At 42.4% G+C, this 15,819-nt stretch overlaps 1 protein-coding gene across 1 annotated transcript in view; it reads right to left on the bottom strand.

Moving 5' to 3' along the window:
• Positions 1-1,927: 1,927 nt before the first annotated feature.
• Positions 1,928-15,819, bottom strand: part of TBX15 (T-box transcription factor 15) — a 99,690-nt gene continuing 85,798 nt past the window's right edge. The window contains exon 8 of the mRNA XM_032995708.2: positions 1,928-4,128. Coding sequence (XP_032851599.1) covers positions 3,344-4,128 — 785 coding nt within the window. The 3' untranslated portion in view covers positions 1,928-3,343. The remainder of the gene's footprint in view (positions 4,129-15,819) is intronic.

Genomic DNA, 15,819 nt, shown 5'->3' with positions numbered 1-15,819 from the left:
TCTTCCATTGCCCATTGTCATCACCTCCTCTCTGGGTTGCCTCAGTAAAAAGTGGCAAATAGCTCAGAGCCCTGCGTCCCTGCAGGGGTGGCAGCGGGAGAAGAGCCACTGCTGCGTCCAAGATACCTCTTCCATACTTGGGTCCACTTGAAATTCAGTGCTCACCTCATGTTTCAAGGCCTTAAGCAGATAGTCTGCTCAGGGGAGTGTTATCCTGTGAGGATTTCACCTGTGTGCCTAACTGAACACTAAGTAAATGATTTTAACATTATTTAGCCTGTTATTTTTGATACTGCTGTCCAAACACTGATCTACTTTTGCTTTGCACAGTTACAACCAAGGAAAAAGTTTACTATTTTTTTCCCACTTCACTTTTAGCTTGTTTTTAATCCACGTAGACTGTCAGCGTAACTTTCACACAGAGGCATATTTGTGTACTTACAACTTTACATCCTGGGACAGAGAAGTCTTTCTCAGGTGTTTTTTCCTGTTCATTTTCAGTCTTGATCCTGAATACTCTGATCCTGAATCAACAAAACACTTAAACATATGCTAAGGTGAAGGAATAACTATCTACCTAGCTAAGGTCTCTCACATTATATATGTGCCACATAAGAGTTAAATAAATGTCTAGAAATATGGTCAATAAATGCTCACCCTAAGGTCATACTGACCTAGTTTCATACTGAAGGCAATTGAATGGCGTAACATTATCTCAGGGACAGGGTGTTCAGTACCTTGAAGGACCACACTGCTGAAAAGTCCTGGAGACAGTTTCAAAGCTCTTCCCCATAGACTCCTACTAAGATGCATGGAAACTGGGATTCCAGTTCTTCGTTCTAATATTGAAGGTTGTGTCCTACATCTGTCTTTGCTTTCTTCAGCAACTGTTTCCAGTGATAAATTTTATAAAATTGGTTTTTTGTTTTAATCAATATTAGAAACATATATTTTGATACTGAGAATTATTTTGATTTTGTTGAATCTCATTCTCTTCTTAGCTGAAATACAGACTCACTCACAAAGAATTAAATTAAATAAATAACAAAGAACAGTCTAACGCAAATAACCAGCAGAAGGGAAAACTGGTTCATACAACATACTATTAACCCATAGAAATTGTTGCCATAGGATGGAGTCACACACAAAAGCACAGCAAACCTCAAAGCACAGTTTGAAAAGTACATCTGCAAGATTCTGAAAGGACATTAGAAAGGCTGTAAAACTCCCTGTTTCGAGGTTAAACCAAGAATTAATTCTGGTTGGACCCTTTTCAACAACATCCACAGCTAGACACAGTAAAAGTCAGAATGCAGTCAGAGTAGGCACAGAACTGAGAATGGTATTGGTATATTTATCTACCCCTGTAAAAATAAAAATTAAGAAATGCTTGCAGAATTTATCTTCCTGGTGCTTTTTCTGTTCAGAAAAAAAAGTGTATTGATACAACAAAAGCTGCAAACTCTGCAGACAACTTAGAGCCAGGTTTGGAGAGGGCTTCAGCTTCCCCACTGCTTTCAGTGTTAATGTCTCAATCTCATATTAGAAATGTAGTACAAGTGAAAAACTGACACATAGCCCAAAATGACATTTTAAAATGAGAAACAAAATATATTGTTATTTGTAAGTATTATTTTCTATATTGACTGAGAAAAATTATTCTGAAGAGCTTTTATTAGAATTTAGCAATCGAAATAAGAAGTCTAGCTGTCTGTAAGACACACTTCCTGTGAAGGCAAGCACCTGACAGATCCAAAGCAATTTTTTAAATTTCTTGAGAAGACAGAATTTTTATTTTTATTGTAATATTGCCTGGACTTCACAATTTAGCACCATGTTTTCACTTCCTCTCTTGTGCAAACATGTGTGACAGTATTTTGAAAATGCCTGACCGCTGAGGAAGCCTCACAGACAGAGAAAAACACAGAGGGAACAATTGCAAAGATTTATTTAGCGCATTCTGTGCTTGGCACTTAGAAACAGAGTTCCGTGCATAGGGCAAATCTTTATACACCTTTTTCTTCATACATATTTTACATACCATTTTTATTGCCCTCTTTTATATTCATAATATTGAATCCCCCACTAGGCATATAAATACATTTATCTACAACACCTCACAACAAATCTCAATAATATCTGTATTCTGTTACTTGGTATTTGCATTTTCACACAACTTAAATGCATAGCTTGCACCAAGCTACAACTGTTTTCTTATTTTTAAAGGATTTGAAGAAAAAAAAAAAAAAAAGAGAAGAAGAAAACAGAAAAGAAAGATGTCAAAAGGCAATGATCTATTCGGTTAAACAGAGATCATGTGGCAGGCAGGAGGTTGGCAAATACTCGACCTCAGTGTTACTGAAATGCTAATGGTTTTCTATGGTAACTCTTGCATGCAAGGTGAGGGAGGCCAGCTGCACTTCTGTAGAGCAGAGCTCTCTTTTCTCATTGCTCTTCCCCATGAGCTCAGTCTGGACAGTTTCCTCCCACTGGGTTGAGTGCTATGGGACACATGTTCCCCACAAAAGCTGTCATCCATTTGGTTCGGGTGCATCACTTCAGGTCACATTAACAGGAGCTGAGCCCCCTCTCCCCTGTGTATCTTCCTGAAGATCAGTCCCTGATTATGTCTGAGGCTCACTTGTGGGTTAAAACTTTTCTCTCTCTTCTCTCTCTCCCATCTCCATCTGCAGGCTGGGTGCTGGTAAGCTCAACCCTCGCAAAGAAACTGCCGGTCGGGCAGAGCCATGGTGAAAATGTAGAAACTTCTTTGGGTTGGGAAGCTCCAGCCCAGCAGTGCGATTCCTGTGCTACAGTGGGAGACGGACCCACGGGCCAGTGTTGGCTTCAGAAATGGTCTGAGCTGCTCCAGCAGTGAGGAACGGTCTGGGAAAGGGGAGGTCTTTAAAGCTATGGGCAGTGCAGCTTCAGAGGGCAAAGCCTTGGGAGACTGCCTTTCTTTGACACCCAGAGGAGACAGCACAGGGTCACGGCTCCCTCCATGCCGAGAGTTCACACTAGCTGAGAGTTAATGCATAAACAATATATTCAGCTGCTTCTCTCCAGATTCTCATTAAAGTCATGCCCTTTTCTCTGCAATGTCCAGAAAGAGCAGACACTCCATGCCAGGTCTGGAGGCCTTGGGCTACAACAAGCTGCAATGGCTTTCAGTCAAGGCTTTCCACAAGGTTCTGTGGCACATACTTAGATGGCTTGTATTCTTATTTATCATTACAATACTAGTTCCACTATAAGTTTGAAGGCAAAAGGGTACTGAGCTGGGTTTACTCCTGGAAACGACGAAGGTCCAGCTGCCTTCGCTGCCAAGGAGAGGCATAGTTTGTTAGACCATGTGCACAGACATCTGTGAGGAGGAGCCCTGAACAGCACCATACTGTCTGTTGTCACAGGCGTTGGCTGTCTGCTGGTTGCTGGAGGGAGGGCTGATCATGTGCATCCCGTGATCCATCCCTGTGGAAAGGTATTGCCTCTCTCCAAAGGCCCCACTGGACGGGGAAGAGCAGAGTAAAGTGCTTTGGGAGGTGGTGAGTTTCTCTGGGCTCGCCGCCAGCCTGGGCGAAGCAGGGAAATTGTATCCATAGAGGTTGTAGGGATTGTGCAGGGAGAAGGCGTTGTAGGAACTCTGCTGCATGTGGCTGCCGCCGAACATGTGTGAGGAGGAGGAGGTGGAGGCAGGGTTGCCTGCTTGCATGACATACTGAAACTGGGAGCTGGGGAAGGATCCCAGCTGGCCGCTGTATGCCTCCATCTTGCTGTTGCTGGGCAGGGAGGAAGGAGTCGGCATTCCTGAGATCAAGGATGGAGTCCTCTGAGGCATGAAAGTTTCGGAGGGCTGTGAGGCGGAAGCGGTGCCGCTCTGAAGCCGGTTGTAGCCACCATCACTCAGGCCTGGGTAGCTCTGCAAGGCGGCCATGTTGCTTCTGGCACAGGGGGGATAATCAGACAGGTTGAGGTTGCAAAGCTGACTCTCCCGGCAGCCAACGTTGAAAGTGTTGGGGGCCAGATGAAAGGCTGGAGGGGAGCAGGATGGAGAGAGAAGATGAGAGGAAGCAGAGGGTGACGGGGTCCCTGTGCTGGAGGTGGTCGGGGAGGTGCCAGTGCTGCCTCCTGCAAAACAAAACACATGGGAGGATGTTCAGAGCCCATGATAAACATCTGCAGAATGAGATGGTCTCATTAAAAAACAGCTTAGTTTAATAAGGAAACAAGAATGGTAAAATGGCCGCTGGAAAATTCAGCCTTTCTTGGCAGAGGCCCTCACTTTATTAATAGCATCCCTTGGTCTTTCCTGCTGTTTTTCTGTTATGACTTTGTTTTTCAACAGAGGTTTTCTTCCCTTTTAAAATAGGAGAGGGAAGCAAGCCTGCCACAGAACAATTCAAGGCGGTGGGAAAAGCTGTGAGGAAGCACCATTCCATCAATTAATAGATCTGACATTTCCAGGAATGTTTATCTAGTCCTTTTTTTTTTAAAAAAAAAAAAAAAAAAAGTCTTTTCTCCTCTTTCCTGGTCTGCAGGAAGACCACCAGTCAGTGAGCTGTATGGCTCTGCTGCAAACATGCTTGATCATTCACTCATTGGTTTTGCAGCGGGAAGTGGCTGAGTGGCTGAAAGCATGTTGGACTTCTACATTGTTCAAGTTTTTTTGGATGGTGTACAGTGCAGTGGTACTGATTTAAGCCAAAAGTAACGCTAAAATGAATGGATACAGTTTCAAACTGTAACCTGTTCCATAGAGTGGAGAAAGGGGATTTTCAATCATGTACTTTAAAAGGAATTCCATATGTTGTATCGCTGTTGTTAATGATATATTAAGATATATGCATGTTGGTAATATCAATGTATTATACAATACTTATGCTAAGAATGATAGCATTGATTCTTTTGCACAGCTGGGATGCTCACATGTTCTGATCTGGGAAAACAATACTGAATAATATTACCAAGAACAGTAATAAACTGAAAGTAAGTGATAAGAAGCTGATGGCACAATTTTGAGCTTCAGAAGAAATAACTTATAGGCAAGATTCTGAGTCAGAGGAAACTTCCTTGGTCAACCAGGAAAATCAGTTCCGCATTCAAGGGGAATGCAGTTTTCTGGTGTGAAACTTTTTGTTTGTTTGAATGATTCTCTTTGCATGAGACCCTGGGAAAGGGGTCTGCATGAGAGTAACTAACACTGAAGACTCTTGTAAAAGGAGAAAAGAGGTGCTGATGAAGAGATTTGACCAGGTGATAAGTAGAACCAGAGGAACTGGGAAGACAGCTGGTGAAGCAGCATTTTGGACAAGCTAGAAGATGACAGGTGGGAGGTGAAGGGACTAGAAAAGAGAGTGGTAGAGTGGGCAGCTAAAATTTAATCAAGACAGAGATTGCACATTGAGGATCAAAAGTAAGGAATTGCTTTCTCTTGTGTCATCTTGTGGAAGAATAACAGCAGGATTTTGAGACCAGACTAAGTCTGCTGCAAAACAGGGGAGGAACTGAATGCAATGCTGCTTGATGAGAAGAGAACAGGTGATGTTAATGGTTAAGAGTTGCACTTGAAAGACAGGTTCTGCATCAGTATATGATGGTGAGAATAAGTGATGTTATATCTGACCCTTTCTAACACATCTAAGATGAAACAGAATGGGGCATTAGAGTGAAAAATGTAACTTTGAGACCTTAATAACATTTGGGATTTTTTTTTTATTTAAAAATTTTTTCAAAACAAGAGCCAGAAAAAAGAAAAACAGCCTTGGGTAAGCACAGCCTGGAATGCCATTGAGCCAGGCAGCAACACGAAAACATGCATTTTCTTGATGCTAAGTCAAAGTAGTCATTCCCATTACCAGACATGGGGAAGAATGCTTATTGCTAAGCCAATGACTCCTTTTGTCATTCATTCAGAAGCATAACAGAGAGGCATTGTGTCGAATCTCCATTAAAATTAACAAGAAAATCTGAAGTTTCAAATGACATCATGGACTCTATATTTCCTTCTTGACAACACTTAAATTCTCAAACTTGCTAGTGTATTTTAGCTCCAGAGCTCATAGACTTTTTGTATGAATTTCTAATTTAACATTTAGTTTTAAAAGGTACACTTCCCTGGTTCATTAAAGTCTCCGACAGACAATCTCTGGCTAATTTAGTTGTGGTAAGTTAAGATGATACCTCCTCCAGCCTTCCTCCCTGTCTCTGTTACAAGTTGTCAATACTACAGCAGGGTCAGCAGAAGGGAACATGTGCCTCTACATATGTAGTTTCATTGTAAAGTCTATTTTAGTTGGAAATGTTGATAAAGGTGAGATTGAATCAAGGTACACAACTACAGACACACATTTTCCTGTCAGCCCTGCACTAAAGAGGGTAACCTCTGACAGAGAGGGCAAGGAGACAGCTGAGTTCATATATCATCACTTAGCTACCAAAGCCCAAAATACAGAGGTCACATAATCACAAAACAAATACAGCACAAAGTGAGATGTATTTAACCCACAGTAATCCTGCACTTGGCTCTTTACACCACATATTTCAGGAACAAACTTCAGACGGTGACTTACTTGCTGACAGTGTCTGGAGAATAAGTAAAAATACATATGTATATATGTATGAGTATTTAATGATCTGTTTGAAATAAAATACATAGAATAGATGATTAACTGCAATGTCTTCATTTCAGTCTTCCTTTACCCCATAGTTAACCTTTAAAAACTATGCAGGAGAAGAGCACACACACCAGTTACCTTGAGCATTAGGCTTTAAACATCTGCTAAGGAGTTACCCATAACTGAGGCTTTGGCTCCACAGAGTAGGAGTTAGCAGAGATCTCTGATTAGCAACTGCAAGAGTTGCTTAATGGTTCCAAAACTAAGAATCGCACATTTCACATTACCCCAAAAAAATGAACTGAAGCGATTCTGCTCTGAATTATCCCTGTTTGCAGGTCAACAGAAAAACCCTGAAGTAACAACACAGCAATTAGGAAACAAAGTAAAACAGCCTTTTTTTTTTCTTTTTCTCTGTAAGTTTAAAATGATGAGGAGGTGAGAGATCTATCAATGGGAGCTAATGCCAGATCTGAAAATTCTCTTTCAAGGATGCTTTGCTGCTGATGCCAGCCACTAGCACAGGACACACCACACTTCTGCTGCAACAGAGCATAATGAAGAAGCCTGAAGTTCCTGATCATTTGCAGAATAATCTTCACATTTTGAAGTGGAATGGGAAACAATACAAATAAAGGCCCATCTCATCTCACTCTCTTCAGAAGACAAACAGCTCCACTCTGCTCTCAACAATATTTCTTATCCATCTTTGCTGGCAGCACTAAGTATGAGCCAAACACAACCTGGACTTTTGTGAAGTTATAACTTGGACTGTAGTTGTTACAGTCAGCCAAATACCCCTAGAGATGGCAGCAAGCCCAGCAAGTATATCCACACCATACTACAGTCTCACATACACAGATGTGTATGTCATTTTAATGGAAGGCATGGATACAAACCAATCTAGTTAAACTGATACACAAGGCTATGTTTAGGTCTGGTTTAAGTCAACCGAAACCACATTTAAGCAAGAACAAAATGAAACCCTTCATATTCTCCTCCATTCCTTTTCTCTACCCACTATTCCCCCTGGAAATAGTTGCCAACACCAGCAGCATTTACCAGTAATGTCACAGTATCTCTCACCTCCACACTTATGATTCCAAAGTGATTAATTACTGTTGTGTCTGGTCTCCAGAAGATCATTTTTGGCCCTGCATACACCAGTTCCACATATGTGCAGTTAGCAAGTCACATTTGCATAAAATACAAAGTTCATAACTTCAAATCCCCCTCCTTTGTATCTGAACCCTGACCTGCATGGCAGATCAAAATCTCTGTCCTCACAGTGTCCTGTCATTATGTCCAGGGCTTAGCCAAGCACGGGTGCTATCCAGAAAGGAGCCTGCGTTTCATCTAGGCATACAAATGGTAACTTAAGTTGACCTTATCAAAAGGACAGGAGCATTTCCAAAGAAGGGGAGTGGAGAATGATCGAGTGCAAGAAAGGTCAAAACTTGCAAACTGGACTGTGAAGTAAGCAATCATTGGTAAGGAGGGGAGGTGGGAAAAAGAAGAATGAAATCATGGTGGAAGACAGAGAAACCTTCTGGAGAGGGTGGGATGTAAAGGCAAACCTTCTTCCTCATGCCAGAGTTCCCTCTTGTGACACCATATAGAAATGCTGGCTGTGTGCCAGTGTCAAATACCTGTCCACATGGGTTAGGGAAGAAACCACATCTTCTCATCTGGGTACAGGTAAGAACTGCTATTAAAATTTCATCTCCAGTAACTTATGACTGATCTTTCCTTCCTGTCACCTATGTCCTTCTGAGCTTGGTAGAAGTGCTGTCTCTCTGTATGTTTCAAACAGGCCTTGGCTTTTGTTTTTACATAGACTGATCTTGTGTTAAGGACAATTTCAGGGTAAACTGCAAGCTCAAACATAGCTAGTCCATAAGTATGATGTGCCTTAATATGAGGGGCTGGAGTATTCTTGAAGCATTCAACATGCCAGGGCATCTGAAAGGCAACAGGGACCTCTTCCACACAGGGCAGGTCACGTAGAGAACTTCTAACACTGCAGTGTAGATGGAAAACACATCTGCCAGCAGCCAGTGTTGGCCAAGGGAGTTTTCTGGCAACAGGGAGATAGTGGGGAGAGCATCAGTGCCAAGGGAGTCTGAAGCAATTGTGCACGGAAAATTTTCTGGGATCTCTCTTACAAATGACACCACACTAGTCAGCTGACCCACAACTTATCCCAACCTCCTTTATCTGAAAGGTGCATATAAATCACACTTTGGACTCCACTGCAGCAGTATTTTCCTTGCTAATGTTTCCAGGCATCAGTTGCTACCATCACCTGCAGTGACTCCATACAAACCTCTCAGTCCTTGAAGTCCTTGCTTAGTACAGAGGAGGACAAGTACAAGCTGAAGCTGTGGTCAGCACAAGATAGCTGAACGCGGGTCCCATGCCCTCTGCTACAGCAGTCTCATCAGACAGGCAAGAGCTTTAAAGTAGTTTGAGCAACTTGATTGCTGCCCTTATCTGACCACACTGGCAGCCTGTAGCTCTCAGCATAGCTGGGCTCAAATAGTGATAACCTGGTACTCCTTGTCTCCTTAAGAACAGATGTGGCTGAGTGCCCTCAGAGCTTGTGCACTGACTTTCTAACAAGGATGGGAACCACAAGGTGATTTGTCTCAAGATTTTACATTTTGATGTGTCAGACAGCACAAAGTTGTTATTCTTTGAGTGCAAATGTTTCTTAAACAGCTCACCCCACTTCCACCTCAAAGATAGTTTAGCTTATCATGGCCACACATATGAGCTGCGGGTTCAGCATGGCCAGCCTATGGCCCCGAGGCTGTACTCAGCCCAACAGGACAGTGTCTGACCCACAGCCTCAGCCCAGCCATCTTCTCCCACCTTCAGATGTGAGCAGGACCTAGCCCGAAGGCCAGATGCTTGGAAGTGATAGGTGCAGAACCTCAATGATAGGGTCTCATGGAGGACCCACAGACCCTCTTCTGACACATGCCCAGCACATTGGGATCTCCACTGTTGTGACAGGCATGTGTCTGAGAGTGTGGAAAAGAGGGTCTGTGGCCACTAGTCATTCATCTGGCTCACAGCACTCTTCCTGGCAATTAACTTAAGCGAATAAGCCCTCCTGAGAGACAGTTTTTATTCGCTTAGGCACAGAGCCATGCTAATGCAGCTCTCCAGCTTTCCAAATGGAGCTGGCCGGGGGCTGGCATATGTCTGGCCAGCATGGAGCACAGACAGAGGAGACTGTCCATGCAGATGTACTCTAAGTCACTACTGAAATGTCTGATTTTTGTGAAGACTTTACAGACTTGTACACATATGTACAGGGACTTTCTAAAGCATGGGAGAGACCAACTCTTCCCAGTTTTTTGCAGTGTTCTACCCTTGGACACAACAGAAAATAAATGTGATGGCATACACACAGGAAAACAAATTTGAACAAGAAGGCAAAAGCCCATTCCCATTATGTGCACTCATATATTCATGCACCTTAAATGTGGCTTAGGAAACTTACTCCCTCTCTTCCAAGTTACTGCACCTTTGATTGCAGAAGAAAAACTAAGTACTTGCCCAAAGATAGAAATCTGAGACAGCAATGAGGGAGTGTTTGTGCAGATTGCCAGGTGACCTGACTGATAGATTATGAGGGCAGAGGATGCGCCACTGTAGTCATCTGATCTCATGTCCTTTAAGAGCCAGGCCTAGCCCAAACCTGGATTCATTTCTGCTTCAAGCAGCACATGCTTCAGTCCTACTCAAGGCCTACTTGCATCTGCAGGCACCTAAATGCCACAAAATAAGGTGTCACTCTTGATCTCACATATTATGTCAACTTTTGCCTTGTATGTATAACTGACAGACCAAGGTCTCTCTTCCCATTCCTAGCTTTCCAGAACTGAAGCCTAAAAACTTCAGAAGGACTGAAAGATTCTTCATCACATTCTTCTTGCACTATCACTACTCCTCTGAGCTCCCTCTTCACCACCTTGGAAAACTGAACAGCTTTGATGCCTCTTCCTCATCCTGTCACCAAGCAAGGGCAGGACCACCTGGTCCATGACATGCTGGACTCTCTCTTTCTTTGTTCTTTCCCCATTTCTAGGAATGAAAACTTCCCACTTTCATGGGAATGAGAACCATTTGTGTCTTCACGGAGTGTAGCTGCCTGTTTTCTCTCTAGAGTCCTTGGCCAATTATCAAATTATGAATCCACTGGTAAAATCTTTAAAAGGCCCAGATGAGACTCAAAATCTACTGCATGGCACGTTGCTGTGTTGGTAGAGGAAACATAAAGAGTGCTTTCCAGTTCTTTGAGATACAGCTCACAGAGCACACAACAATAGATTTAAGGGGGAAAGTATGTACTGTATGGCACAAAAGTGAGGAATGAAAGGAAATTTTATTTAAGGTTAGTAAATTATAGGAAATCACCTTTTTTATATTTTTGCCTCAAATTACAAGAATCACATAAATTAATGGTAAATCTAGAACAAATCAGAATAACACTTTACTTCCCCTTAGCTCTTACAGATTTCTGCACCACAAACTGAGCACTCAGAAAGTTACAGATAAAACTTGCCTCAGTCATCCTCCAAGATAAAATATTTTCAAGATCTAATGGTAAAAAACAACCCTTTTTTCTAATGTGGACAAAAAATACAATTCAGGATGTCTGATTTCCATCCCTTTCTATATCCAGAGCACCAAGAGAGCTTTCCCAGAAATAAGAGACAACATCTTCTTTCCAGTCCCCCCAGACTGTCTTTATTACAAGGGTTTCTGCTCCTCATATAAACACACAGCATCCTTGGTCCAGCTCCATGCTGTCTCAGAAGAAGGCCTGTTAGACATGACTTTGTCTTGTGCACAGACAGTTGTAACGCAGTGCACACAATTTTGTGAGCTGTACATCAGCTCCTACAGAAATGTCTCCTGTTTCCCTTCTTCAAATACAGACAGATCAAATCAATTCAGGCTTGGAGGATGATGAGCACCTCACTTCAGTAGAGAAAACTGCTCATCAGTGATAATTACACACTGTCCCTCACATTTACAACCATCGGCTGGGCACAGACATTGACAAGGGGAACGCGAAATGAAAGCTATCCCAGCAGACGACACTGAATGAAGGCAGGATGAAAAAAAGGACTCTCTGTGGCACAAATCTTTCAGAATGTCACAACAGAAGCTGTTGCAACTTTGTAGCTAAGATTAACTGAAACTGTGGCAATTTCCTTGGTGGTGACAGAAGTAAACTGTATTGCACACCTCTACTGCCAATCTTGATGGAATCTGCTTTGGGCCAACACAGGCCCTGGAAGCTCCAGCACATTAAACGATAAAAAATACAATAAAAAAATATAAAACCCCAGAGACACTGTGATTAAAAATTTCTGAACTGAGGAAAATGTCACAGTATTGTGGCAAGCTCAATGCACATACTACTTTCTACTTGTAACAAAATACTGTGTCACTTTGAGGAAACACAGCAAATCTTCGAAGTATTATTGCCCCCCTCCATTCGTTCATATGAAATATGATCAACACCCATGAGGTAACAGAGATTTAGGCTTCAGTAATTAGACTTTGGGGTAAACACTCCCCTGGAGTAACAGAGTGATTCAGGCTCCTTTCAGGTTGTCAGGAAGTGGCAGAGACTTTGACTCTCAGCCCCTCGTGTCACATCTGGGAGGGTATTTTATAGCTTTTCTCTGTGAAAGATGAGACCATGAAGCACCAAAACACCCCTTCCCTAAAGAAAAACTGTCTGCAGCTCAACCAAGAAGAAGCTGGAACAGTTTGTTCCCTGTTGCTTCATTTAAATGAGGCAATCTACGAGCCATTTGAAGTATGCAGCAGAAACCAGTGCTTGATCCCAGTAACTCTGGCAACAACTGCTGTTTCCAATCTCCTCTTCAAGGTCAAAAGAATCAAGAAGATAATTGAGACCAAACCCAGATATCTGACCTCTGCCAATAGCCTAGACCATTCACAATTGATTTTGAAAGGGAAGCAGTGTCCAGATTATCCTGGTGGCATTGCTGAGAGAACCAATGGCTGCTGTTGGGACGCAAGTGGCCAAGCAGATATATTTGTAGGTTGTTCAGCCTCCTTTGACATCAGCAGCTCCACTCTTTTGGCAGATGCTCTTTTAGGGATCTGTGATCTCAGATAAAGCCAAAAGGATCTGAACAGTTATTCGCTTCTTTCTGCCTCAAGGCACCCCTATGCCTTCAGATGAAGCTCTGGAAGGCTCAGTCTTCCCTCCACTTGTCCCTCCACTTGACACCAATACACATTTGTGCATTCATGATATTGTTTACAGATGGGTGCAACCCAGGCAGCTCTCTCTAGGCACCACCCCCAGCATGGAGAAGAGTATTATACCAAAGAAGAAACAAGTAACACACAATAGAGACAAACTTTGGCAAGACAGAGGTGATGCCTGCCTGAAAAGAGTAATGTTTACAAATGGGGAAGCTGGAAAAGCAGCAACACCTCAGCTCAGGGTATCTGTCTCCTATCTGCTGACACATCATGCAGCCTTAGGGTCTGTCTGGGTTCCTCACTACTACAAGAAAACTTTGTTCCTCTCCAGCAGTAAATGAGAAGATTGAACCTCTTCCACAGAGAGGAAAGGAAGCCTTGTTGATACAAGACTGCAGAGTTATGATGTTGCCTCTCAGATACAGACAGTAGGAGCTGTACTCAATAGCTAGTGTGTACACACTTGCTGCTCTAGAGATAGCACCATACCTGTTGCTATCAGAGATGCTTGCTGATACTAGAGACAGCAACAGCTGCCTTACCAGCAAGGACCACACCCCTCTGTCTCCAGTACCCTTTTAGACAAATTTCAAGCTGTTGATGCTAATCTCAACCACCATTAACAAATGTTTTACAGACTCTCTAACAGGTGACCTCTCTACCTCAGGTCTCCAGTCCAAGATCAAGGCAGATTCTCAAGTCGGTGGAGAACAGGCTGAATCTAGTGAAAGCAATTGGTAGAGTCCTCAGAAAAGGCACCTATTCAAGCAAAGAAACCCCATTTAAAAGGAAATCTGCCTTGAGAACTCACCAGTCAAAACTAAGATGTTTGACTCTTATGGATTTGGTATGCATGTATCAAAACAGTAATGTAATGGTGAAATAAAATTTTATGTGCTGCAAACCCGCTGATACACCACCTTGTGTTACTCTCATACTGGTCCTGAAATTCTGTTTAAGAGGCAACTGTTTTTGCCAGCTGCCAGGGTACCTTTGATTTTACTTCTTGCATAAGTCAGCAGCTTTTATAAGAAGGATCAGATACTGATCACTGTTTAGTATTGTCATAGTGCCTCTCTGGTCTCTATGTCCTGGCAAAACTTACAGTCACTGATACTGATCTGCTCATCACAATACACTGTGGGAAACTGTATATCACATAGGAGCCAGCAATGGCTCTTTTTACTCTTGGAAAGTGACACAATCCAGAGTTACTGGAACTCTTATTTTTTTTTTCCCCCTCTCTCTTTTTTTTTTTTTTTTTTTTTAATGTTCCCTGTTAAAATCAAGAAACTGGGCCACATATTTTTAATAATGAGAATCTGGATGAGGTTCAATCTAAATTTTGAAAATATATTCCAATTAAAGACTTTAATAGATTCTTGGCTTTCCCCACATCTCATTGCCATGTGCATTCAATAATCCCAAGCCCCTTTTTTCCCTAGTAATAAGTAGACTGCAGAGTGGGTGACATCATTCTCCAGAAGGTCAGCCTCTCCTGGACTGCTGTTTTCTGAGCATTTCTTGCAAAGGTTTTGTTCAGGGGGGACTTTTTTTCCAAGCTGGCTGCTGATCTGCTGTGATTTTGTCAAACACGGTGCTTGCCCTTGTAAAGCTGTGATGATATTCGGATTGCATGCTCCAAGAGAGAGGTTTTGTTCTCAGGCCAGAGGGGTTCACTGACAGAAACGATATGTTCTTCTCCTTGGTAGGATGATATGGTGACCACTGAGGTCACAGACCTGTAGAGACTTACTGATGTGCTTTACTTCAACAGCAACACGTGCAAATAAAACTCATGGACTGCTAGAGTCAGCCACAGCAGGCATCTGTGGGGACTGGTCATGATATCAGGCTCTCCAGTTTGTGCAGCAGCTGAAACCTATCATTGTGTAGATCAGAAAGTTATTTAATCCCTGTATGAAACAGCTGCATCCAGTGCGCCAAGTATCGATTCGGTGTGTCACTGTGGCCCTTGCTCAACACAGCTTGGGCCAAACAAATGAGTAAAGCACTAGGATATATGTTGAATGGCAGAAAGGATAATGTGGAAAAAATTGTAATACCTTTAGATAATTGTATCATGTGGACGCATCTGGAATACTCTGTGCAGACTTGTTTTTAAAGAAACAATTAAGGACCTGGAAAACTTCCCACTTGAGCAGAAATGAAATTACTGGTGCTATTCACTGTGAGAAACACAGAAGAGGGACATAAAAAACTGTAAGACAATTAAATGTATGAAGAAGGTGGATAAGGGCGAACTTCTGTTCTCCTTATCTCTTAACATCCCACAAAAAGGGATGAACGTTCAGTTAGAGTAGGAAAATCAGAGCCACTTGAATGAAACATGTTCCACACAGTTGTGTCATAAAAACATGGAAATTGCAGTCACAAGAGTCTATCGAGGATGGGTGACGCAAAGCTACCATGTATTCTTCTCTCTGCAAAATGGTATAGGCCATAAAGATTCGTTACTTGATCTTCTTTTTTATTAACTATGCAAACTGAGTATTCATTCACAGGCATCTTCTCCATCCAACAAATCATCCTACTTTTTTCCCCCTGAATCCTCTTCAATCTCTTTCCACCCGTTAAAAACACATACAGTAGAAGACCATATTGTAAAGTCAGTTTGCAGGTAGGAAATTGTCTCCCCACTGCTTACCTCTACTTTATTTCTACATGAAAGATTGCAAGTCCCTTTTTATCAGGGTATTACATACACTGTCCCTTGCCTGTGTCGTAGCTTAACCACCAAGACCTCCAAATTTTTGTCAGTGCCAACACTTTCCAGCATGCTCGGTGGGTATGTATGCCCTACATTTTGTTTCTAGACACATGATATTGTATCTGCCTGAACTAAAAGCCACGCTTTGTTTGAATGCATGCAGGTTACCAAGCAATCCCTATTGCTCTTCATACCTTTGTCCCATCATTA

The sequence above is a fragment of the Tyto alba genome, unplaced genomic scaffold (assembly GCF_018691265.1).
Source record: "Tyto alba isolate M040663 unplaced genomic scaffold, T.alba_DEE_v4.0 Super-Scaffold_14, whole genome shotgun sequence".
Classification (NCBI taxonomy): domain Eukaryota; kingdom Metazoa; phylum Chordata; class Aves; order Strigiformes; family Tytonidae; genus Tyto; species Tyto alba.
The sequence above is the reverse complement of the archived record's forward strand: the minus strand, read 5'-3'. Positions and strand labels throughout refer to the sequence as shown.